The 27,629-nt window shown below is 35.4% G+C and overlaps 2 protein-coding genes across 2 annotated transcripts in view; both read right to left on the reverse strand.

Moving 5' to 3' along the window:
- Nucleotides 1-1,788: 1,788 nt before the first annotated feature.
- The window catches only part of LOC120775207 (cystathionine gamma-lyase), a 27,924-nt gene continuing 2,083 nt past the window's right edge, over nucleotides 1,789-27,629 (reverse strand). The window contains exons 2-6 of the mRNA XM_040105271.1: nucleotides 24,238-24,434; nucleotides 13,460-13,550; nucleotides 2,630-2,894; nucleotides 2,243-2,570; nucleotides 1,789-1,995 (exon numbers count right to left, since the gene is read on the reverse strand). Coding sequence (XP_039961205.1) covers nucleotides 1,845-1,995; nucleotides 2,243-2,570; nucleotides 2,630-2,894; nucleotides 13,460-13,550; nucleotides 24,238-24,434 — 1,032 coding nt within the window. The 3' untranslated portion in view covers nucleotides 1,789-1,844. The remainder of the gene's footprint in view (nucleotides 1,996-2,242; nucleotides 2,571-2,629; nucleotides 2,895-13,459; nucleotides 13,551-24,237; nucleotides 24,435-27,629) is intronic.
- LOC120775208 lies at nucleotides 11,179-12,612 on the reverse strand. The gene is made up of 3 exons (XM_040105272.1): nucleotides 12,264-12,612; nucleotides 11,787-12,201; nucleotides 11,179-11,736 (listed from the first exon to the last, which is right to left on the reverse strand). Exons 2-3 carry the CDS (start codon nucleotides 12,004-12,006, stop codon nucleotides 11,471-11,473), a joined length of 486 nt encoding a protein of 161 aa, XP_039961206.1. The 5' UTR covers nucleotides 12,007-12,201; nucleotides 12,264-12,612; the 3' UTR covers nucleotides 11,179-11,470.

The following is a 27,629-nucleotide window of genomic DNA, read 5'->3' on the forward strand; positions in this document are numbered from 1 at the left end:
CGAGCGGCAGAACTTAGTAGAGAAGGTACCATCTTTTATAAGAGTGTACAGCTACTGGCGTATGCTGATGATATTGATATCATCGGCCTTAACACCCGCGCCGTTAGTTCTGCTTTCTCCAGACTAGACAAGGAAGCAAAACAAATGGGTCTGGCAGTGAACTTGGGCAAGACGAAATATCTCCTGTCATCAAACAAACAGTCGTCGCACTCGCGACTTGGCACTCACGTCACTGTTGACAGTCATAACTTTGAAGTTGTAGATAATTTCGTCTATTTAGGAACCAGTGTTAACACCACCAACAATGTCAGCCTGGAAATCCAACGCAGGATTGCTCTTGCCAACAGGTGCTACTTCGGACTGAGTAGGCAATTGAAAAGTAAAGTCCTCTCTCGACGAACAAAAGCCAAACTCTATAATATATGAGTGCTATATGGTGCAGAGGCTTGGACGATGTCAACAACTGATGAGTCGACGTTGCGAGTTTTCGAGAGAAAAGTTCTGCGAAAGGTTTATGGTCCTTTGCGCGTTGGCCACGGCGAATATCGCATTCGATGGAACGATGAGCTGTACGAGATATACGACGACATTGACATAGTTCAGCGAATTAAAAGACAGCGGCTACACTGGCTACACTCCAGCTCTGAAAGTATAGAAGAGGAAGACCTCCACTCCGTTGGAAGGACCAAGTGGAGAAGGACCTGGCTACGCTTGGAATATCCAATTGGCGCCACGTAGCGAAAAGGAGAAACGACTGGCGCGCTGTTGTTAACTCGGCTATAATCGCGTAAGCGGTGTCTACGCCAATTAAGAAGAAGAAGAAGAAGAAGGGAGATTTTTTAATTTTGTTGTTATATTGTGTTTTTTTTTATATTTTATTTTAGTGTTGACCTCTTTTTGTCATCTTTAAAGAGCAAAAAAGGAGATTTTATACTTCTATTGTGATTTTTTTTTACTTCATTTTAGTATTGTTCTCCTTTTGTCCTCCTTTAGGAGCAATAAAGGAGATTTTTTAATTTTTCGTAGCTTAAAAATCGTACTTTTGATTCAAAAATTATAATTTAACGGGAAATAATAACTGTTAATTTTTGTCTTCAAGCAATTGTTCATTTTAACTGTGTTTTTTAAAGCGTGCAGACGTAAGTGTTTTATATCTAAGTATTAAATATTTTAAATTGATAATTAAATGTACTCTAAAAGGCATTTAAAACGCCTAGTGAATAAAAAATTAAATAATTTATTCAATTTATTTTATATTTTTTTAACAAGTTTAATTTTTAGAGGCCGTAAAAGATGATTACTCATACCCTGATTTTGAGGCAAAGATCAAAAAGGCGTTTCTCAAATGTAAGGCTCAGTTTTACAGGAACATTTATAATATAAAAAAATAATAGATTTCATGTACATTCATTTAATTAAAAAACTTTAATAAAAAATAAAATTATAAAAATTTGTTTTTGTTAAAATAATTGCAGGTTGAAAATAATATAGGATTTATCCTAGAGATCTCCTATAACAGTAATCATAGAGATCTCCTTTAGGAGTAATCATAGAGATCTCCTATAGCAGTAATCATAGAGATCTCCATTAGGAGGTTAAAAGGAGTATTCGCGTTCTAATGACATGCAATGTTAAAAACGAGTATATAATTTTACGTGTATTTACACACGAGTATTAGGAGTAATAGGGAGTATAGGATATCTCCTAAAGGCTTAATCCAGGAGGTCTCAAACGATCATCCTAAAATCTGCTGGGATACATTCGCTTACACACACAAAAGTATATACATAACATAATATACCAACTCAATATCATATATTTGACTCATACAAGTTATTATAATTCTACAAAGCCATAGATATTTTTAAAGCATTCTCTAAATCTCCAATCAAATCTTCTGTTTCTTCAAGTCCAATAGAAAGGCGTATGAGGGAATCGCTTATACCCAGCTTCTTTCGTTCTTCTGCTGGTACTGAAGCGTGAGTCATAATTGACCTAAAAATAAATAATGTAAAATTATTTGTATGAAAGTTGCTACCATAAAAAGAAAAATAGTTAAATGTAAAATCATATTATTAATTTTTAATTAGAAGTTGTTACAATCTCTCTCTCTATACAATCTCTCTATTGTAACAACTTCTGATCCGTTAGTTGAGATTGATCACAATTTCATGTTTTAATTTTAACGATTAAATCGAATTCTCAGTTTTAGTTCATTTTATATTTAATAGAGTTTACTTACGGAAGTTCTGCCAAACTTTCATATCCACCTAAGCTTTCCGCCAACGCAAACAATTTTAAATTCTGAAGAAAAGCTCTCGAATGTTTTAAGTCGCCTTTAAGGAAAAATGAAAACACTCCACTATATCCATATGTTTGCTTTAGAGAGAGCTGGTGCTGTGGATGGGAGGGTAACGCTGGATGTAAAACTTTTTGAACAAAAGGATGTTCTTCCAAGAATTTTGCAACAGCGATTGAACTCTTTTGATGCTGTTCCATGCGAAGGGGAAGAGTTTTCAAACCACGGTTGACTTGGTAACAATCAAACGGAGAGGGTACAATTCCCGTTGCTACAGAATAAAAACAAATAATTGTACTCAGCGTAACCTTTAGTCAAAATTAACTTTACCATTTTGTAGGAATTTCAATTTTTGGTATAAATCTTCCGAATTAGTAGTTATGCAACCCATAACGACATCAGAATGACCGTTCATATATTTAGTTAAAGAATAACATACTAAATCAGCACCCAATTCCAATGGCCTTTGGAAATATGATGTCAAAAATGTATTGTCAACTGCAAATATAACATTCTTATTTTGACAAAATTTGCTAATAGCGTCTATATCAGCAACTTTGATCAGTGGATTCGTAGGTGTTTCTATCCACACAAGCTGAAATAATAAATGATAAATAAGTATGCCAATATTATAACAATTTTTTACATTCATAACAATTCAAATTATATTTGTAAAATTATAAAACTATTTAAAGGACGCGGTACGCAGGATATTTTACATAACTTTTAATAGATATTACATTATCAGTATTAGTTTATTTATTATTAGTTATCGGCTTTGATCTGAACTTTAATGATATCTAACAAAAGGATTTACCCTAATGTTTTTAACCGTCCACAACAAATACATACATAGATTTTATTCATTTTGTTTGCATGCGAATAGGGTTATTGAAAAATATCCGGCCCTATTGCGTTGCCGTTTTAAAACTTTTAACAATGGCTACAGAAACAAAAGTTTTATCAGCCAAAATTAGGAATTAGGATAAAGTAAGAGTAGATAAAATGTGCTGAAGATTAAAATTGAGTTTGGAATCCATAGTTACTCCTAGATAAACAAAACTCCATACTTACTTCAAGGTAAAGTTTTGTATTACGTATGAACGGTCTCATCGTGGCACATTTGTTAAGGTTCAATGGCATGTCATGAAACTAAGTTGTTTGAAGTGTAACCAATTGAAAAAGCCATAAATTCGGTTTGGAAAATTATTTTTATTTATTTTAAAATGTGTGTGAAAATAATCATAAATTCAGGACCAATTCAGTTTTGCTCGATATACCACCTTTTGCCTTTGGCCTTGAGACGGTCAAAAACCGAAACGCAAGCTGCCCGAATGTGACTTGCCGGTATTTTGGCCCACTTACGGACAATGGCTTTCTTCAGCATCTCGAGACTAGTGTATTTTTTACTTCGGACCTTGCTCTCCCAAATGGCCCAGAGAATAATCCATTGGATTCGCATCTGGTGAATTCGAGAGCCATTGTGTGGTCGTAATGAAGTTCGGAACGTTGTTTTTCAGTCATTATTGGTTCACTCCCGCTTTGTGGGCCACAACGGTCGGAATTTGACCGCTTTCGGCCAAGCGAAGCAACTGCTTCGCTTTCTCAAGTCTTACTTGTTGCTGCTTCGGTGTGAGATCATGGGCCTTTTGGAACTTGTAAGGCTTGACCTTGAGCTCATTTTTCAATGTGCGTCGGATGCTGCGGTCGGATATTTTCATTTCTTTAGTCATTTGAATGGGACTTCGTCGTGGATTTCACCCAAGTCGCTTCTTCACTTTCCGAACCATCTCACGTGACGTTGCCGGCTTTTGATGACCAGTTCCATGGCGTTTTCCGATGCTGTTTTCCTGGCTGTGATTTTCAAGCTAAATATAAAGCAATCACACGATTACGTTTGAATTCCATCGCTGATCACTTTTTTTTGCGTTCACTTTTGGCAAAACGCTTTTGTACACTTGTGAACAATACTCCGAGATGTCATTCAGCAAATTTTAAAATAGCTGATTCCAGTGCGACAGCTGCGCGAACGGTGAAGTCTTCGAGTGCCGGACCCTGTAAATCTGTTTGCAACTGACATCTTTCACTATTTAAAGTATATGATTTAAAAAGTTTTGCATCGTCGGCATAAAATAAAACTCTTGAATACAGATGATATATATTTAATAAATAACAAGAATACAATTGGACAAAGATGGCTACCTTGAGAAAGGGACATTAATTAAATCAGAAAAAGAATCAAATTAAATTTAAACTGTTTGAGTTCTATTACTAAGATAAGAAGTAACCCATTTTAAAAATATCGGTTGAAAAATAAGAATATCCAGTTTATTCAAAAGAATTGAGTCGTTTAATTTATCAAAAGCTTTACTAAAATCTGTGGATATAACATCAGTATGGTTATTCTCCCTAAAGCCCGTTGATACATGTGTAACAAATTCTAGTTAATTAGTTACTATGTATTTCTCTTTACGAAAATCGTGCTGAGAACAAGAAATTAAAGGAGAAAGTAATTTACTTCAAAAAGTATTGCTGACAACTTTGCTAATACCCTATAGTTTTCAATGGATTACCTAAATCCACTCTTATGTAAAGGAATCATAAATGACTTTTTCCATATTGGTGAAAATAAGCCATTTTTAAGAGATGCATTAAATAGTTTTTTATGGGTTGGCATATATATATTTGGCACAATTTTTAAGGAAGCATGAGGGAATCATGTTTGGGCCATAACTAAATAATTTTTTTAGCATATTTAACTGATATAAGACGTCTACTTCGGATGATGGACATCCGGATAGGATAGAAATGCGATGGACTGGACAAGGACTGAGGCGAGTAGGTTCTTGTAGCATTTATTACAGTGGCCATATAAAGCAGCGCAAATTCGGTGTGGTATTCGTGGTGGGAGGGAGACTCCGTCACCGAGTACTGTCATTCACCCCGTTAGATGAACGTCTAGCCACAATCCGCATCAAATCGAGGTTATTCAACATATCGCTGATTTGTGCTCTTCTATGAGCGTTTGGAGCGCACCTATAAATGCTGACCCCTAAACGATGTCAAAATAGTGCTACACGACTTTAACGCCAGGGTGGGCAAGAAAGGTATATTTAGCACAACAGTCGGTAAATTCAGCCTCCACGAGGAAACATCCTTAAATAGGTTGAGGCTGATCGACTTCGCCGGGGTCCGAAATGGACCACTGGATTCCAGCATAGAAAAATTCACCAAGCTGGCAGTCTCCGGATTGAAAAGTCACCAACCCAATCGATCATGTTGTGATAGACGGAAGACACGTTTTCAGTGTTTTAGGCGTGCGAACGCTCCGAGGTGCATCGACTCGGACCGATATATGTATTGCTGCAGCCAAGATACGCACCCGTCTCTGTGCAGCAAAAAACGCACGTCAACAAATACAAGGAAGGTTCGGCTTCGAGAAGCTGCAATCAGAACAGATAGCACAACGATTTTCTACGCAACTTGTACTACTGCTCTCTGAGAGCACTCGCCAACAATTCGGTATAAGGCAACTGCAACCGTACAGCTGCAACTAAAGCCATTGGTTTTCGGAAAATGCAAAAAAACAGTTGGTACGATGAGGAGTGCCGTGTCGCAGCGGCGGGCAAATTACCGTGGGATAAGTCGTCTAAACATCGCATATATGGTTTTATCGAGCGTATTGTGTGAAACATTAAAGCCCACCACAAACTGATTGGACTTTATCAGTGTGGCTTTAGACCTGGAAAATCAACAACCGACCAGATATTCACCATGTGCCAAATTTTGGAAACGACCCGTGAAAGGAGGATCGATACACACCATCTCTTCGTCGATATCAAAGCTGCTTTCGACAGCACGAAAAGGAACTGCTTCTATGCCGCGGTGTCTGAATTTGGTATCCCCGCAAAACTAATACGGCTGTATAAACTGACGTTGAGCAACACAAAAAGCTCCGTCAGGATCGGGAAGGACCTCTCCGAACCGTTCGATACCAAACAAGGTTTCAGACAAGGCGACTCCCTTTCGTTTGAGTTCTTCAATCTGCTGCTGGAGAAAATAATTCGAGCTGCAGAACTTAATCGAGCAGGTACAATATTTTATAAGAGTGTACAGCTGCTGGCGTATGAGGATGATATTGATATCATTGGCCTCACCATCCGCGCCGTTAGTTATGTTTTCTCCAGACTGGATAAGGAAGCAAAGCAAATGGGTCTGGCAGTGAACGAGGGCAAGACGAAATATCTGCTAGATTTTCGTCTATCTTGGAACCAGCATTAACAACAATGTCAGCCTCGAAATCAAAAGCAGAATAACTCTTGCCAAGAGGTGTTTTGGAATGAGTAGACAATTGAGAAGTAAAGTCCTCTCCCGACGAACAAAAACTAGATTCTATAATTCACACGTAATTCCCGTCTTCTATATGGTGCAGAGGAATGGACGATGACTTTACGAGGTTCTGCGAAAGATTTCTGGTCCTTTGCGCGTTGGCCACGACGAATTACGCATTGGATGGAACGATGAGCAGTATGAGATATACGACGACATTGACATAGTTCAGCGAATGAAGAGGCAGCAGCAGCGCTGGCTAGGACATGTCGTCCGAATGAACAAAAGCATTCCAGCTCTGAAAGTATTCGACGCAGTACCAGATAGGGGAAGCAGAGGAAGAGGAAGACCTTCACTTTATTGGAAATACCAGGTGGAGAAGGACCTGGGTTCGCTTGGGATTTCCAATTGGCGCTACGTTGTGAAAAGAAGAAACAACTGGCGAGGTTATTAACTCGGCTATAATCGCGTAAACGGTGCCTACGCCAGTAAAGAAGAAGAACGTCTGCTTCGAAAATGGTAGGTGCATTAATTACAGAAATCGGACATAACTTGTGCTGATACGGAACATTTGTAGGAGAGTTTAGGGAGTAATTGTTTCTAAAGAATTCAGCAAACATATTAGAAATTGTGTGATATGACATAGTAGACTTGCACATCACGGACGGAAAATTAGAAATTTTGCGTTTGGAGTTGACGAAATCATATATTATATATAATTGAGCAATTCACAACCTGTAAAAATTTATAATTTTACGATTTTACGATGCTTTACGACAGGTTGTGAATTGAACAAATATTATTTTTTATTTTGTTTATGTAATATTTTATAACATATTTTGTTAAGTTCAGCAAATTGTCGCAAATTTTAATATATTTTGAATAGTCAATAACTAAACCAGTTTTTTTAAGTTTACAAGCACGAGATTTTTTATTTTTTAATTTACACGTCCCTCTCGAAAACTAAAAATTAGAACAAATTCTTTTAGTAGCAACACATTTCGGAACATATTTTTCAAATAGATTTAAAATAGATTCCTTAAAATGAGAGACACTAAATTCAATATTGCCACTGTAATATGGCAATTAATCTTTTTAAAATTAGCTTTAGCAAAGTTGAGCGAGCACAAAGGTCTTGTTTATTATTGTGATGTAAATTGGCTATGATTTCGATATTAATTTCCAAAGCGGGATGATAAGAGTCCTCTGACAGAACCAAAGGATCAAAAGAGAATATTGAAGCGTTATCAACGTAAACCAGATCTAAAAACTTAACAACTTTCAATAAAATGTTAGTATACTTTATTAACTATTTATTTGATTTTAAAAACTTTTTTATATGAACTACGGCCTATTAACAAAATATATTTGACATTTTTGGTCAGCAGTAAGGCCGAGAATCCTGATAAAGCAAAGGGTTTCAAAACAGAAAACAACAAGAATGTGCGTACTATATATTTTGAATAAAGTAACATGATTCCTCCAATAGAAAGGGGCCAGCAGTGAAATTTATTTCAGAATGAAAAAAGGTAGCCATCGATTTTCATGTTGCTACCCAATGTGAGTTTATTAAAGTTTTTTTAAATCCATTATTCCTTAAAATGTACCAGTACATTCCAAAATTATCTGCATAATTTATCCAAAAAATATGTACGATATATAATTAAAAATAAAAACACGTATTTAAGCTTAAATAGTCCCATAATTGGCTTAATAAGTTTAAAAAAATTTTCAATGCCACTAAATCAAAGAAAAACCGTATATGACAGTTTGCCGAAGTTCACAAAAGCATAATCGAAATTCGAACATTTCACTCGAAATTTGGGATACGAACTTTTCGTTCGCGTGAAAATAAAAATACATGAGAATGATTTAGTTACGCGAAGTTTACGATAAGGTTGGACATATACTGAAAGGCCCACAAGGAAAGAGGCTTTACAACGCATGATCGAAATATTGGAACAAAGGAATAATAAACTAGTTAGGCCATCTATATATGTATAGTTTTCAACTCAACTGCATTTTGTTTGAAGTTTCGGAAGTCTTGTCAACTTTTTTTGGGGGTATTACGGTTTTCAACTCTGTGCCATTAAGGTTGAAAAGAATATCAAAACTGTTTTGTAACAGTTGCAGTGCACATCAATGCGGATATTTAGAAAAAATATTAATATAACATGAAAACTAGGTAAATAAACAATTTATATATAATTTTTCTATTCAGTCGTTTGTGTTTTATGCACTCCGCACAAATAAACACAATTGGCCAATTCAGAATCTTCTTTGCAATTGCAAATTCGCGAGCATAATTTTGCTTTTACACAAACAATATGTATAGCGATGCACCTGCTACACCCTTGCAAAAAAGCAACACAAAAACGCCATTGTATTATGTGCAACACTGGTTTGCAAATTATCAGCTGTTATCAAAAATAAAAAACATTGTAAACAAAGGGAAGAAATGAAGCAAACCGGTTTAAATAAAAAAGGCTAAACGCGAAAAGCCGAATAATCAGGGGTGTTGTGGAATCCAAGACAGAATTGCTTAGCTGTCAGAACTGCAAACCAATTCTGATTTTCAATGGTGTCACAGAATCTGATTGGATTTTCGTCTTTTCGAACATACGAAAAACCAATATTCGAATCAGCTGTTTACTAATGTGACAAAATCTGCAAATGAATATATTTGGAAGCAATCCTATTAAAGTTTTTAATGAGCTCTGAATTAAAGAAAGAGTTTAAGAGATAACATTTATCGAATGAATAAAGACACATTTGGATGTTAAATTACGTTTTGTAAATCTTTTTTAAGGAGGAACCTGCTTTAAAAGCTTCAAAAAATTTAATTTTTTTTTTGCTTAAAAATTTCTCTGTTTTTCAGTTCTACGATTTTTCTTAATTGGCGGGCAGGATAGAAAAAACTAAACGCCGTATGGAATTGAGGCAAATCTTTGGCATTAAATTATCTTCTATTTAAACTAAAAGAACTAAGAAAAATTAAGTTTGAACATATGGTCAAGTAAAATTTTTTTTAGTTAAAAACCACTTTTTTCAAATTTTAGAATTTTTCATTTTTTTTAGTTTTATTAGCTTAACTTGAACATAAGTTATTAAAAACTATGAAACTCTATGAATTTTTTGTTGCCAATAGAAATCGCGACCTGCATCTTGCCCGACATATGCATATGCGAAAAGCATCTGGCAATTGCTTCCCAAAGACAAGCCTTTAAAGGTTTCGTATAAAACAAATTTGCGAATGATGTTTAAATATATAACTATAAACTCTAGAAATTTCGCTTTAATCAATTATTTCTTTCCCTCCCAAAAAAACGTAAATAAAATCGATTTTTTAAGCCTCTAAAGCAGGCTCCCCTCTTAAATATCCGCATTTTTTTCAAAAATCAATAATTAAGACATTTCGTATTTTATTCTTATGTTTTCTCCTATAGAAATAAAGATAAATCAATTCGTAACAATAACATAACTTGATTTCTTAACTTACATTTCAAATCTGTATGCGACTATTTTCTTGATTTGTTTCTGACAGCAAAACCGATAAAATTGGTTTCCGTGACTCCGAAAACCGATACAAATTCTGTTTCGAATGTCAAACCAATAATATCTGAATTCATGACACCTACTGCTTTTTTTGATCGGTTTCAATTCTGATTCCGACAACTATCAGATTCCACAACACCCCTAAATAAGTGGAAAGTGGAAGAGTATACTGGATTTCTTGCAGGAAGCTCCAGAAGTAGAGGTAAGTGAAATTTTTGTTGTGAGCACTTTTCAACAATTTATTTAACAATAATTTTAATTTTAAAAGACTTCAATAGCTCAAATATTCTACAAAAAATTAATTGAGACAACAAGAATAGACGCCACGTGGGATCTCATACGTTGTAAAGTGTTGCAGATGTGCCCACACTTAAATCAACTAAAATACATTTTTTAAACCACAAGTGAATTGCCTTTCGAAGTGGTTGATAGTGGCACCACGTTCATTATGAACGAAAGCGCGACCAGCCAAATACTGGAAAACACTTTTTCTGATGTCGGCAAAGAAATTGCGTCTCCAATTGACATTGCCAATAATGAAAATCTGCAAATTATCAAATTTAAATTGAAAGAGGTAAAGCTGAAATAGGATTAAAAAACCGTGAATTGGATTTAAAAGTTTTAGAATTGGAAAAAGATGAAAGATTGCAAAAACTTCAAATTGAAAATGAGAAACGCTTACAACAGGTCGAAATTGAGATAAAATATAAATATTCCTCTCAACAGTATTTTATTTATCTCTATACTTTATTTATCTTTGAAATTTAAAATTTTTAATTGCAATTACTGTTGAGAGGAATTCTTATTTAATACGGTTATTGATGTTTTACTATCTTCTATCATTCAAAGCGGCTTTTTCATGTTTGTCTTGAACTAAATACTTAAATTAAAATAACCATTTATTTTGTATACAATAGTTTTATGTAAAAATATATGTAATTAAAAACTGACAAATGAATTAAATTACATTTAATTTTGTCTTTTAATTTCTCCAACATTGTTGAGTATATGGTCATCAGGTTCAATAGAATCTTCCGTAGTGGTGGACGAATCTGAACCGTCATCGGACGAAGTGGAACCATTATTAATAAAAATGTTGAAGAGAATACAGCATATATACGGGCATCACTTTTACTCGTTTATAGTCACTTTTATGTGCTTTTATTGAATATATGTGATTTCTGGAGAAGTATGATATATGGTCTTCAATCTTCAAAATTGTCGCTATTTTTCTATATGCTGCGCTTTCTCCCACAAACACAATCGAAACAATGTGATTGCTAATTGCTATTCTACAGAAAATTGCTTACATGAGCGCGCTTTGTTGAATTGCTCATCGTTTTTTATTAACTCAACCAGCACCTTATATTGGTCTCTATCTACTCTTAACATTTGGCGGAATCGGTCTTCGTCCAGTGTTGTCAAAATATTATTGCGATAAATGTCTGACTTAGGTATTGTGCAGTAAACTCCTCGTCGACATTCCATAACAGATATATTGTCAGCCAATTCATCTAAAACTGCATCCACTGCGTCATCATCACTTTCGATTTCTAGAAGAAAATTGTTATTAACTGAAATTCCGCATAAAAATATTTCTTACCATCAATGTCCATAATTTCTTCAGCAGCTTCATTAATTAAAGCGTCAGTTAATTTTTCCCTAAAACTTTTTTTCGGCACATTTTCCAATTTGTGCAAAAATTTTGTTGACAAACAATGTTTTTCTTCGCCGATCAGCTGTGAATTAATGGTCTTTGCAAGGGTTGCACAGAAACCACAAAAAAGACGTTCATTGTTGATGGTAAATATTTGCAATTTCATAATTTTGCAAACTAAGATGCAAAAGATTCTGAATTTCCCTCATATTTAAAATCATTTTTTGTAACGTCTATATACATATGTACATATGTATATCGCAAGTTGTTTCAGCCCAAAGTTAAAATCATTTATGATTAACTATCGGCAGCAAGGAAAAAGAGTTTGTGGTAATGTTCCGTCACCTCATTTAGAAAAAAACTAAATTCTTCTTCATTTAAAAGACAATTACTTAAAAATCTGCAAGAAAACCTCTGACTTACTTGATGTTAGGAAATTACAACGGATTTAATCACATAGGCTTTTTCTTATGCTCAGCACATCATTTAGCCCCAACGTTTTGTCATTGTAATATATCAGTTTTTAATAATTATTCACCTTTTCCTGAGCAAAAACTGCAGTGAATTGTTGTGGTATTAACTTTAAAATCTTAACTTTCTAGTCTGACAACATGTATTATCGACTGAAAATAGTTGAAGTTCGTAATACCAAAAATTAATATGGTTGCATTAACTTCAATTCAACTGAGTGGAGTTGAAAACGTAATAGAGGTACTCGTTTTTAAAAAGGCACGACTTTTCTAATAGTATTTAATTATACAAGGTGCGTTCCAAAGTAAACAGGACTTTTTGAATCTAGCGCCCCCTGGTAGCGCCATCTATATCCCGACTAGTGCCTTAGAATTTGCTATCTTTATCAATTGTCCAGTGAGAATTTCATGACATTTCATTGATTGGAAGTAAAGTTATTGCGTTTTAAATGTCAGTATGTTTGAGTTATCGGTGCGAAAATGAGCTTCGAAGAAAGAGCCAACAATAAATTTTGTTTTAAAATTGGTAAAACTTGTACCGAAACGTTTCAATTGATGAAACAAGTTTATGGCGATGATTGGTGTCAACGTTTTCAAAGTGGTCGTGAGGACATAAATGACGATCAACATGTGAGCCAAACAAAATCCGCAATCACCGGAAATTCCATCGAAACTGTGCGTGAATTCATCAAAAATCAGTCGAAATCATCATTGAAATTCATGGAAGTGGAATTGAACATCTCCAAAACTTCGATTTATCGCATTTTGACTGAACATTTAGGCTTACGAAAGCTGTGTGCCTGGTTTGTTCCGTACAAACTGACTGATGACCAAAAATTGCTCAGAATCCAACATTCGAAGGACGATTATTTGACCAAAAATTACATTTTAATCATTAATCACTCCTCGTATTCACCTGATATGGCACCGTGCGACTGTATTGAAGCAGAAGGAGACTATTTTGAATAAAATAAATTCATTTTGTTGAAAAAACTATTTGTTCTGTTTTTTTTTAAGTTCTGTTTACTTTGGAACGCACCTTGCATATGTACATAAATGGTGACAGACAATAAATCAATCATCTGTTGTCGAACGACGGCTATATTCGCTTCATTGTAGATGTGTAATGAGATAATAAATTATAGTTACCTTTGTATTCGATTGAATTGCTGATTCAAAAGCCGGTAAATCAGTTGGATCTATGAAACTAAATTGAATACCCAGTCTTGAGATGACTTGCCTAAAAAGAAAATAAGCATCAAATAAATTTAGATAGAACTTTTTGTTACAGCGAATAGAGATAAATAGCACTAATTCTTACGTTCTATACAGTGAAAGGATTTATATTACACTAGAGGACCCGGCGAACTCTGCTTTGCCTTAGGTGAAACAAATAAGCTGGTTTTGGATTTTATTAAGACCTTTGTTTAGGAAATAAAAATGAAATTTTTATGTATTTTAATGATTATTTATTGTTCATGTGTTCTAGTGCAGAGGTCGTACTCTTCAGTAAGGTACCTTGTCATTCACGGTATTTTCTATTTAATTATCAGGCGCAATAACAAACAACGAAGATGGTCTTCCGTCTCTTGAACATGCCACATATAACTAACCATGCGAAAAACATATTCCAGATTCAAATCACAAATTTTAAAAGATTGACCTTGTAAGATCCGTATCTGACTTGGAGATTAAGAGATAATGGTTTCAAAGATTGTCGTACCCCAATGGGTATCGTTTTCTAGTAAATTTAATTTTTCAAACGCAGCACGATATGTTGGGAATATTATACCATCAACAGTTCGTAGTGTTGCAAATGACGTTGGCCCACATTTACCAACAATACCCGCAAATAGAAGCATTCATTATTATTTGGATGAACTGTATACATACGATCAAGATAATCAGTAGAATGCACATCTGGATAACCAAGAACTGCTTCACCTTGCTTCCGTTGTTGAAACTTTTTCGATGATGTAATAACGTGGCATCTCCGAGTAAAGCAAAGGTCGTGCTAACAAATCGTTTTGACAGGTCATATGCTCAGCAACACTGAATGTTTTTGAAATAAGTGGCGCATACGGAACAATCCAACTGTTGTCGACAACGAAAGTTGGTCGCGGCATAGCTTTCATAATGGCAATATCGGTACAACAATCATATAAATATTCGAAACAAACACATCAACCGGTAACTTCACAATTTTACAAGGTGCGTTCCAAAGTCAACAGGACATAAAAAAAAATACAAAACAAATGGTTTTTTCGGCGAAATCAATTCATTTTATTCAAAATAGTCTCCTTCTGCTTTAATACAGCTTTTTGCACGGTACAAAAGCATGTCGAACGAGTGTTTTAGCTCGTTGGCCGGTATGGCCGCCAGTATGCCGATGCCAGCCTTTTGAATGGTCTCTACGTTTGCATAACGCTTTCCTTTCATGAGCAAATTAATTTTTCCGAAAAGAAAGAAGTCGCACGGTGCCATATTAGGTGAATACGGGGAGTGTTAATGGTTAAAATGTGATTTTTAGTCAAATAAGCGGTCACAAGCGTCAATCGATGTGACGGATTCTGAGCATTTTTTGGTCGTCAGTCAATTTGTACGGAACAAACCGTGCACACACCTTTTGTAAGCGAAAATGTTCGGTCAAAATACGATAAGTCGATGTTTTGGAGATGTTCAATTTCATGAATTTCAATGATGATTTCGACTGATTTTTGATGAATTCATGCACAGTTTCGATGGAGTTTCCGGTGATCACGGATTTGGATTGACCCACATATTGATCGCCATTTATGTCCTCTAGACCACTTTGAAAACTTTGAAACGACTCGTGCACTCTGCTAGGCAATCATCGCCATAAACTTGTTTAATTAATTGAAAAGTTTCGGTAAAAGTTTTACCAAATTTTAAAACAAAATTTAATGTTGACTCTTTGTTCGAAGCTCATTTTCGCACCGATAACACAAACATACTGACACTTAAAACGCAATAACTTCACTTCCAATCGATGAAATGTCATGAAATTCTCACTGGACAATCGATAAAGACAGCATATTCTAACGCACTAGTCGACATATAGATGGCGCCAGCAGGGGGCGCTAGTCCTGTTTACTTTGGACCGCACCTTATACTACCCTGATAAATTGCTTTCAGCTGCGTTTTGTTTTTCCATGTGTTATAGTATGTATAATGATTCTTACAAACATGAATTTTGAGCAATTGTTTATGATCTAATAATTTGGTTTTCCAGAAAACTTAGCAAGACATAGTTTTAAGTTTACTTATAAAATTAATAAATAAAGCCAACTTGTAAGGAAGGACTAAATTCGGATGTAACCGAATATTGTATGCTCTTACAACTTGCCAATATCAAAGCCCGGGTGTTGACCAAACTTAATTTTAAAGACGTTACAATAGAGTTTAACATTCATTGCTCGACGACATTATAAAATAGTATTTATCAGATCGCTATCTTCGCGTTAAAAAAGGAGACAAATATTCTATCCTTAGGGAAATAAAAGCAGGAGTTCCACAAGGTAGTGTGTTGGGCCCTCTTCTTTATATTCTGTTCACGCACGACCTGCCAGTTGCCTGCAATTATACAACAGCCACATTTGCAGATGATACCGCGTTGCTTGCTGTTGGTAGTAGTGAACACGAGTCCACTACTAATCTTCAAAAAGCTGTAAATAAGCTCTTATAATGGGCAAAGAAATGGCAGATAAAACTTAATGAAGCTAAGTCTGTACACATTGTTTTCACATACAACAAGATACAGCACTTACCAATTTTCATAGACGGTGCACGAATACCGTACTTGAATTCCGCTAAATACTTAGGAATGACGCTTGACTCTAAGCTACGGTGGAAAGTTCAATTAAAAAACATTAGTAAAGAGCTGGACATGCGACTCAAAAATTATAATTGTTTAATCGGTAACAAATCAGTGTTTTCCATCGAAAATAAGATACTTATCTATAAACAAATACTCCGATATGGAGCTATGGTGCACAACTCTGGGGATGTACTAACGCAAGCAATAAGAAAGTCATCCAATAATTTCAAAACAAAGAACTAAGACTAATTGTCAAAGCGCCTTGGTATTGTAGATGGGCTGATATAGAGCGTGATCTAGGTGTAAACTCGGTTAACGCGGAAATATTAAAAAATGCAAAAGCACATAATGCAAGATTGCTACAGCATTGTAATGAACCTATATTAACTTCTAGAGATGGACCGCCAAGACGACTCAAACCCAGCGATCTTTCAAATCAGCCAATACTCTCATAGTAGTTTTGTCATTTTGTAATTATACGTTTAAATCATATTCAAGTTGCTTGTTAGTCCTTTTTTTATTTGAACTAGTTGCAATGTATAAATCAAATAAAAAAATATAAAATTGTTCGACGAAATTGTGAATGGATTACAATCAAATTTGTTATCCTTTTAACATACAGTGGGAAGCAAAAATTATTGTGCTTCGTATCTTTATATCTGCATAAGTATAGAAGTAACAAAGAAACTTTAAAAAGATTTGGATTTCATGTTCATTAAAATATTGAGTTATAAAAAAAACAAATAAAACCAAAGTAACTCATATATACTAAATTTTGCAAATAAATGTATTTACTAAAACACATTTTTTTATGTATCAAAAAGTTGTTACCAAGCGCAAAAAAGCGTAATATCAGTTAAACGTTTTATTTAAGTCGTTAACAATGCAAACTTACGGTAAACTTTGATATTTTTTATTTAATACGTAACAGGTACATAATTAATTTCATATGAATTGCTCCAGCTTTATATGTGTTTTTCTTGTAATTCAATGTTTCAACCACTTGCTACAGAGTGTTATACTTTTGTTCACTTAACGGTTGTAAGTATCACCTAAAACTAAACGAGATAGATATAGGGTTATATATATATAAATGATCAGGATGCCGGATCCAGTTGACTGTCTGTCTGAACGCCCGCATTCCTGATTTCGACAAAATTTAGTACATGGCATTCTTTTTACTTTTCTATGACACATTGTGAAAATGGATGAAATCGGACAACAACTACGCCTACTTACCATATAGCACAATTTTAAATTCCACTTGATTCGTTGTTTCTAGTACACAAATCAAGTAGCAATTGATATAACGGGATGAAAATTTGCACAAATATTGTCTTTAGTGTGTGTCACCGTATGACCAAAAATTGCTTAAATCCAACAAAAACTGTTCAAACCCCTAGGTACTGAATATTTTGACCCCGGTACCTATAGTTAACTTTTGTTCGAAAATGTCGGTCAATATATGATATATTGGGTAGTCGAAAAATATTTTCGAATTTCTAATAAAATTTTAACTATTTTTTTATATTAATAATAATAAATAAATAAACAAATATGTGCCATTTTGGTCGACCACTTTTTGCTATTTTTCCGCTAGACATTATTCCATCAGTGTAATTCGAAATTTCCAGAACGGAAGCGAATCATTGTGCTACAGGAACTAATACAGCATCGTCTCCGTAATAAACTTCACAAGTTTCATTGGCGGCTTGCGTGGCATTCTTCCCTTTTTTATTCAAAAATTTCAAAATATAGCGAATTTCTTCATTATTTTCACTCATTTTTGAACAGCTGTAACTTTTTTTTTTTACTTCCCCGAATTTAATTTTTCTACTGACAAAATACGAAAAGAAATTTCGACTAACTGTTGGTAATGGGAATACACAGCCTATCCTTTCCAAAAGTCAACCATCCAGGTGGCACCCCCTTTTTAATACGAACCAGGCTCTGACAACATGGTGATATAACCTTTTCACCAACGGGGTGACAACTCCTGTTTTTCCCCTTACTCTTAATAGAATTACAGAAAAAAATATAAACAAAGAAACTAATAATTGTTAAATAAAACAAGTAAGAATGGGCTAAATTCGGGTAAAACTGAACATGTAATACTTTTGCAACTTGCAAGAATCAAAGCCAGGGAAATAACTTAAAATGTAAAACATCAACCAGTAGATCCGAATCTAAGCAATTTTACATACACATACTATAATTCTATATAACTCATACACTGATCGCCACCAATCATTTGGAGCATAGTCAGCTGAATGTTCGAAAAGTATTGACCCGATTCAACTAATTTTTAATACACGGATATATTTTTATCAGGAAAAGATTCTCTCTGAAATTCATTTGTATATCTCATACATTGACCAATATATTTAACAGTTTTGGTTTGATTTGAAAGATTTTTGGTTATAAGGTGGCATACTTTAAGGGAATTATTAATTGCTTCTTGATTTGTGTACTAGAAAGTGGAAGAAAAAAGTACAATTAAAAATTGTGTTATGTGAGAAATAGACGTGGTTGTAGTCCGATTACGCCCATTTTCACACTGTGATATAGGAATGTTAAACTAATGTCATATACTAAGTTTTGTTTAATTTGTTCGGTCGGGCGCCGAGATCCATATGTGATTTCACTAAAATGTGGGCGATATCACGCCCATCGTCCAATTTTTGCACCGGCTCATATAAGCCCTCTCATACCATGTCGGAGGTAAAATTTAATGTCTGTTATCTTCCGATTTCATCTATTTTCACATAGTCGGTAAGATTTCTATAATATTTGCGCTGAGCAAATTTTGTTGTTTTGCCTTTATTAGTTTAGGAGATATGTACATATGTACAGGTGCCCTTTGCTACTACATTTAGTGCTTAGTCATGACACTTTAAAGTTTTCCGTTTAATGGCGAATTGCGGGCGTGGCAGGTGTTTTCTGTACTACCAAGTTTCATCAAGACATTCTCATTCAAGTTACAACTTGCACGGACGGACGGATTTCATCATTTCTCGTCATCCTGATAATATATGTATTATATATATATACTTATGTATATGTATATAGGGTTATATCTATCTCGCTTAGTTTTACGTGATGCATACAACCGTTAGGTGAACAAAACTATTATACTCTGTAGCTACAGGTTGCAAGAGTATAAAAACGTTGGAATAAAATTAAAAAATTTCTCCTTTAATCTCGATGCTGGGATTAAAAATTAGGAAAGTAGTAGTAACAAGCAAAGCACTGCTGCCGTCGAAATACAAGATGTGTTCCAAAGTAAACAGGACTTTTTGAATCTAGCACCCTCTGCTGGCGCCATCTATATGTAGACTGCGTTAGAATATGCTATCTTTATCGATTGTACAGTGAGAATTTCATGACATTTCATTGATTGGAAGTGAAATTATTGCGTTTTAAGTGTCAGTATGTTTGTGTTATCGGTGCGAAAATGAGCTTCGAACAAAGAGTCAACATTAAATTTTGTTTTAAAATTGGTAAAACTTTTACCGAAACGTTTTAATTGATGAAACAAGTTTATGGCGAAGATTGCCTATCCCGTAGCAGAGTGCACGAGCGTTGAAACCAGCTTTCAAAGTGGTCGTGGGGACATAAATGACGATCAACATGTGGGCCAATCAAAATCCGTGATCACCGGAAATTCCGAAATTCCATCGAAACTGTGCGTGAATTCATCAAAAATCAGCCGACATCATCATTGAAATTCACGGAAATGGAATTTAACATCTCCAAAACATTGATTTATCGCATTTTGACCGGACATTTTCGCTTACGAAAGATGTGTGTACGGTTTGTTCAGCACAAATTGACTGACGACTAAAAATTGCTCCGAATCCGTCTCATCGATTGACAATTATTTGACCAAAAATCACATTTTAACCATTAACCATTCCCCGTATTCACTTAATTTGACACCGTGCGACGTCTTCCTTTTCGGAAAAATGCATTTGCCCATGGAAGGAAAGCGTTATGCAGGCGTAGAGGCCATTCAAAAGGCTTGCACGCTAAGATAGCTAACGACCATCGGCTCAAAACCACACACCTGAATGAGAGCGAGTAATAAATCGCTAAATAATCGCTAAAAAACAACAAAGCGAGTTAATAGCTTTTGCAATTGAAACAAAAAAGAAAATGATATTTTTTCTCTGGTTTTTTGTTTAATCCTGATATGGGGAAATTCTGATTCTTAGTCGAGTGTAGTGAAATAGTTAGCTTTTCCCCAAGTACTAAAGAGTCATGGTTATATCTGGTTTAGGATACCTACATATATGAGATTACGTGTTTATTCAGCTTTTGAAAATCAATTACCATTCTTCTTTTATTTTATAATTTTCGTCTGTCTGTTTTGTCAAGTCCATATTGGAGAGTTATATTGACTTTTACTTGGTTGATATATATATTAGTTTTTAATTGTTTCTGTATTTTCCTTCTCACTAAGTCGTTGTCAGCAAAGAGATAGGGATTTTTCCTAACCCACACAGGTTGATTACTTTCAGTTTTAATCGCTGCCTCTACTCTAGTTGTGAAAGGTAATAATTCATTATTATAATTAATTTTCATTAATTTTTTATTTCTTGTTAAAATTAGAAAACATAGAAATATAGATACATATATAAAAATAGAGCATACATATTTCTAAGGAATCTTTAAGTTTATCTATAAGGCTAAATTGAATCCTAACAGCTTAATTTCCCTTTAATGTACTATAACTGAACTTCAATGCAGTGTATTTGTTTTTATATGGTTTATATTAGAGTGATGCCGTGTTGTTGGGGGCTTTGTTATAAAGCGGTTTTATTTCCTGCTGTTCTTCTGTGAACTGGTTTACTCTGGATTCTTTAATTGAGCTAATGAGTCAACTTCCATTGCTTCCACTCATTGTTGAGGTTGATAGGTGTTTTGTAGAGCCTGTATCCAGTTAGCTTTATTAAAGTTAATGAAGGTACGGTTGTCCACAGAAACGAAATCGGGAGGTTTCTCGATCGAGATAATTATGGGCAGATGGTCTGGTGCGAGAGTTAGCATAGGTCGTCAGGTTATGCTATTTATCAGACCACCGCTAGCAATGGTAATATCGGGCGAGTTATTACAGGTGCCCATAACTCTGGTGGGGGCTTCGTCATTCATTGTGCAGAATGTCGAATCGTCAATCTGTTCCGCCAGCTCCATCCCCCTACGATAATTTGACAGGCAGGAATGCCAAAATTCGTGGTGCGCGTTAAAGTCGCCTAGTACCAAACGGTTTTCACCACGAGTATTTCAAGTTCGACATCGCCTGACCGGATAGCTATACCCTGACATTCTAGGGTTGTTTCCCTGCGGTCGATGTCTTCATTGATTAGACGATACTGCACGGTGTTGTGCAATATGAAGGCTAGGCCACCACCATTATCTCGCTCGCGATCTTTACGCATTACGTGGAAACCTGCACAACTTAGAAGATCTGAGCGGCTGTTTAGCTTGGTCAGAGTGGGAGCTATGTTGCCTGTTTGAGTTCCTGGGGACCGTGGAGGTCCTTTGTTGGCCACCCGGGGTGAGCGGCGGCGCAGCGCGCGAACAATGTGCAGATTGCACAGCCGTAGAGGCTGGTGTCGCAGTATTGCGTAGGCAACATGGGGCCACGTAACTCGTGGTCCACTCCCTGTGAGTCTTAAGGCAAGAGCAGGTCTTAAGATGGCTCCATCCATTGCATGATTTACACCTGACCGAGGTGAAGTTTGGATGGAGGCTTTCTACGCATACGCAGCAGAAAAATTCCTCCGGGCCCGGGTTGGCCTCAATGCCAGCTCGACTCAGGAGGATACAGAGCAACTCTGCTTCAAGGCATTGCTCCAATGATGACAAACACAAATTAACACTCACCGATCCAAACGGGGTTAGATCGCCGAAAAATCAGCCCTTGGTCGGATAAAATCCGAGTCAATTCCGGTACGTAGAACCGGCTGTCGTGGGAATTGTCACGTCCTGCTATATGGTGCCAGAGGCATGGACGATGACAACATCTGATGAGTCGACGTTGCAAGTTTTCGAGAGAAAAGTTCTGCGAAAGATTTATGGCCCTTTGGGCGTTGACCACGACGAATATTGCATTGGATGGAACGATATCTCACGACGACATTGACAGAGTTCAGCGAATTAAAAGACAGCTGGCTAGGTCATATCGTCCGAATGGACGAAAACACTCCAGCTCTGAAAGTATTCGATGCAGTACCCGCCGGGGGAAGCAGACGAAGGGGAAGACCTCCACTACGTTGGAAGGACCAGGTGGAGGAGCTGTCTTCGCTTAGAATCTCCAATTTGCGCCACCTTGCGAAAAGAAGAAACGTCTGGCGCGCTGTTGTTAACTCGGCTATAACCGCGTAAGCGGTTTTCACACCAGTAAATATGTATGTTGACTCATGCAAATTATTTCTCTACTTCATTTTCAGTTTTTACAATTTGGTAACAAAATACTTTGCTTCACAGGAGCCTTAAAGTCATTTTACTACATTTTAGGGTCCTGTTGAGCTTCATTTTTGTGAAATCGCCACATGTAATGTGTATTTCTAGAGTGCGTCATATAGAAATTTACGTAAATTATCTCATTATCCGCGCCTTTATTACAAATGTAACGGGAAATCCATATGAAGTGACAAATCTGAATGTCAAAAAATGTTAACAAAGAGAGACATGTTCCACTTGGTATTGTAAATTTGCTCGAACCTTTCAGAATTTACTCACTCTTATCAGTGTTTTGCAGCTTAGCTAAATGTTGAATAGTCGAACAGTAAAATGAACATTTTCTGAACTTTTTTTTTTACAAATCGTTCTCATTGGATTCCCTACAAAGTCTTTCAGGCCATTTTTCATTTCATGAACAATATAGTTTAGTCAGCTATAGCGAACAGAAAAAAACCCCACTTAATTTTATATATTTATAAGATTATGTGTAACTCTACGTTTTCTTGCTGATGAAAGTATTTGAAATGGTTTTAATGTTAGACCTATGATATCTAAAGTTGTTATGGAAAATCTCACATTACTGGGAATTAATTCATAAAGAGCTTAAGAATATATCAGTTAGAAACGTTCGTATTTAAATAAAAAATCAAGAATCAGTTTCCCAATTTTGACATTTCTACATACTACAACAAAGGTTCTTAGTAATCGATAATATGCACAAAAAGGTGACTGCAGACTCATTTGACGACAGTAGGTAGTCCACTGCTACACTGTCATTGAACGACAACTATTCTAGCGCTATTATACTGTGTAAGTTTTACATAAAAATTTTTATTGCTTTTAAAATGATATCTGACCAATTTTTAGATTTTTTCCGCGAGTTCAAAATAGCAGTTGTCGATTAAATTACATTACATTAGCCGTGTTTTATTTGACCATCTCAAGCTACTAGCTAAATCATGGACAAATAAAACGCACTTAGCTTATTTCATATATTCGCTTAAAAATGAATTGTGTTGGCACAAGAACAATCAGCTGATATACAATTTAGTTCGAAATTTCAAATTTGTAAACGGAATATTAATATACTATACAAATATATTTATTATATTTATTTGAGGTCTAGAATACAAAAAACTGAAAACAAGTGTTCATATTTGTCTTAATTTCAACTCAATACGCATCCAATAAATCTGTAATTTTGGTTTGTTTACATTTTCATCTATCAAAATGAGGTTTCTCGCTTTTGCCAACTACTTTTTTTGGAAAAAGAAACTAGCTATTGTGAATGAAAAAAGACGATGAACTGGCGATGCCTCTAGTTCAATGTTCAGTATGCAAGCTATGATAGCTAATGACAAGCCAACATAATTATGTTGGCTAAGTCTTTCATAATAAGAGCTTAATCTGCGGGTCAAATAAAACACGCCTATTGTTGTAAACGGGAATGCTACAAAAAATTTTAACAAAGAGAGATAACAATAATACTTCAAGTACAAGTTTTAACAGAATTTCCAAACTTCAACTAAAGTGATCAATAAAGAACCGCAAAAAGTAATAATGCATTTAAATGTACTTATCATAATTTAATGCTAAGGCTATTAATGACTTTGATTAAGTGTACCTTACTAAACGCGCTGTTCCTCCATACACATCATCTCCAATGATGATGTGATCTCCGGCAGACAACATAGAGAACACCGCCATTGCTGTTCCTAGCCCAGATGAAAATGTTAAACTATATTTGGCATCATCCAAAGCTGCCAAACAGTTTTCTAACACATTTCGTGTAGGGTTGCCGCTTCGAGAATACTCGTATCCCTGAAAACGAAACGCAGTGACTAAATATTAACAATCTAAACAATTGCTTAGGTATACATTATTTAGTGATCTTCTAATTAGCAACGATAACCAAGAAAACAAAGTCAAGTCCGGCTGGGATTTAGAATAGCATCCCCGGATTTCGGGAATAAAATGGGTATCACTGGAAAGGTGACGTTCTCCAGATCACGAAAATGTATATATACAGTTGCCGCTGACTTATAGTTTTAAAGATATTTGCATTTAAAGTTGAAAAATTGAAAACTTTTACATTACACTTCACTATAACGTTTCTGTATATTAATTTTTTTAATATTTGTTGTATATAAAGCTTTATTTCACACTTCACTATAACGTTTCTAAGTAAGTGAAAAGTGCATAATATAAGTGAAAAAGTTGTTCACAATATACAAATTACCAATGTAAAAGTTATCAATTTTTCAACTTTAAATGCAAATATCTTTAAAACTATAAGTTAGCGGCAACTATATATATATATATTTTCGTGATCTGGAGAACGTCACCTTTCCAGGGATACCCATTTTATCCCCGAAATCCGGGGATGCTATTCTAAATTTTACCCTCAAGTCCATTGTATACGTTATCTACTTAAAAAATATTGAGGTCCCTTTATTGAAATTTGTAAAATTAGGAATTAGTTTTTATTATTTAATTATGTTAATTATAAGTTTGCATGATTTTGATAAATTTAATTTCAAATGGCAAAAACAAGCAACGTTCTACAAAATTTGGTAAGGAAATTTAACTTGGTTTCGAAATATGAAACTATCAGTTTCGGTTATGGTCAATTAAGATTTTTATTTTCCTATGCAAATATTGTAGTCGTGCGAGTAATCTTTAAAGATAGTATAACTGGAAAGCCTCCAACACATATTTAGGATATAATTAGATACTAATGCGAATATTAAACTCGGTAATGGTAGCAATCGGCGCAAGTTCATTTTCTATATTATTCGATTTCGTCGAATTGTGGAAGGAATGTTCTCCTGATGTTTCTGGGAGGTTGCTCCTGTTCAACCAGGTGACTGCAGAGATGGTTTCTACGAACAGGTCCGAGCAGAAACTGCTTGGAGAGAAGAGTGTTATGCTTCTTTACAAGAAGCGGACCTCACTGCATAAATGATTGAAGGGGGACCTCAGAATTCATCATGTCACAGTCCAGAGTGTGGGTGTTCTGGCAGGTCTGTAGCTTCACCATCTGCGGCTTAGTTGCCAATTCTCACGACAGCCGGTTCTACGCACCGGAATTGACTCGGATTTCATCCGACCAAGAGCTGTTTTCTCGGCGATCTAACCCTAGGATCGGTAAGTGTTAATCTGTTAGGCGGCTTAGTTGTCGACCGGCCGCCCAATTGCCTTGCAGACTGTCATATGTAACAACTAAAATTTTAAGATTGTTTACAGTTGGAATTTTAATATTATCGGCGGAAATGTTGAGGTCTAGTCTGTAGACCTTAGCTCAGTTCGTAAATAAGGTGGTAATTATGCAAAGATTAAACTGTAGCGAGGATAGTTCATGGTCCACTTCTTGAATCCTGGAGTGCGTGGTTTGTTTGATGTCTTCAACCAGCGATGTATAGTTGACTCGTATGCTTTCGACAAATTCAGCTGTATGATGATAGTACTCTCACAGGGTGGTTTTTGGTAAAGGTCGCGAGCTATCTGGGCCTTTCGAACGCTAAATGCTCGGGCGGTGCTGTGCACGCACGAAAGCTGTGTTACTATTCGGTTGGACTCAAATGGTGTTGGAAAGTCGGGAGTGGCAAGGCCTCAAAAGTTTTCACTACTGAAAAAAAGGATTAATCGCGAACTCATACGATGCAACAAATTCAATTCTCATTATATTGTGGTAAATATTGATTTCTTTTGCATTGTAATGTTTATAAAACTTGCTAAAAATTTTGTGTTTATTTCCAGTTTCGGTTGATTAAATTTCCTTCTTTGCATGTCACCAAAAATCAATTGTAATTACGCCTGTTTCTATAACCATTCAATTTATATCCAGACGATATGGTATATACTCATCATAGTAACCTTTCCAATATTACATAGGGAACTTCTCGAATTAAAATGTTCTGTTGTATTTATTTCTTATGGGGTGCAAACATTTTCTGTGTGTACTTCTTTAGGAGTATTAATTTATTACATAACATTCATAAACTTTAAGTAGCATTCGACATAAATTATTAAATTCGGCACAAATTCTATTTACAGAAAACTGTAAACCAGTATGTTCTCACGGTCAACTACTTATAAAAAGAAGTATGCTAATTTACGTGCCCCAAAAACACCAAAAAATTCTTTAATTCATTTTCATTTATCGCATTTTTTTCAAAATAACCGTTTTACGGGAAGTGAGCCTGGTCTTCTAATTTAACTCATTTTCATACTGTCAAAATAATTCCGCCTTAGCAAGTGTAGTAGCTACATATGTATATGAGTTATAGGTATGGTATGTGAGATGTAAAAATTTAACTGTTAGTCATCCTATGTATAGTGTGGTTTCCTAATTTACAGCTTAGTTGTGGCAGAATCTGCCCATCTTCAATACCAACATCCAATTGAGCCGCACGTGTTTCAACTCGATATCTAAATTTTTACTCAAGTGGTCGCTTGCACGGACGGACTGAAAAACAGTCATCCGAAATTCAAGACGAGGTCGTCATCCTTATGTGTTAAAATTAACCGTTAAAGGTTGGGTTCCAGCTCTCAAGTAAATGCTCAAGAAAAAAATTCCTTATTTCTTGAGCTGTAGTCAAGTAATTTTGACAGCATTCACCGTCGAACTGTCATCGTAACCGGTTGCTTTTCGCTCTGTGCTTATTGAGTTTGTTAAAACGGTATAACGGTTTGTTCTGCGTTTATATTACGCTCGTGCTTTGTTTGTGAATTAATTTTTTATCGTTTTATATCTTTTCAATCACTTAATTTCTTAATTTGTTAAACTAAAATTCGCGTTTACTATGGCCCCTGGGGCCACCAAATTAGAGGGAAAATAGGCTTTCCCTATTATCTACAATAATGAAAAAGAAAAGAAAAAAACCAAATCCGATCCCGTTAGACCAATTTCCAGAATTACCAGTCTCAAACACGGATGATCCAAAATTTTTGGTCATGTCATCGCTGGACGACAACAAGCCACTTAATTCGTCATCATGCTTCGCTACGTATAAG

Source organism: Bactrocera tryoni, chromosome 4 (genome assembly GCF_016617805.1).
Source record: "Bactrocera tryoni isolate S06 chromosome 4, CSIRO_BtryS06_freeze2, whole genome shotgun sequence".
Taxonomy (NCBI): Eukaryota; Metazoa; Arthropoda; class Insecta; order Diptera; family Tephritidae; genus Bactrocera; species Bactrocera tryoni.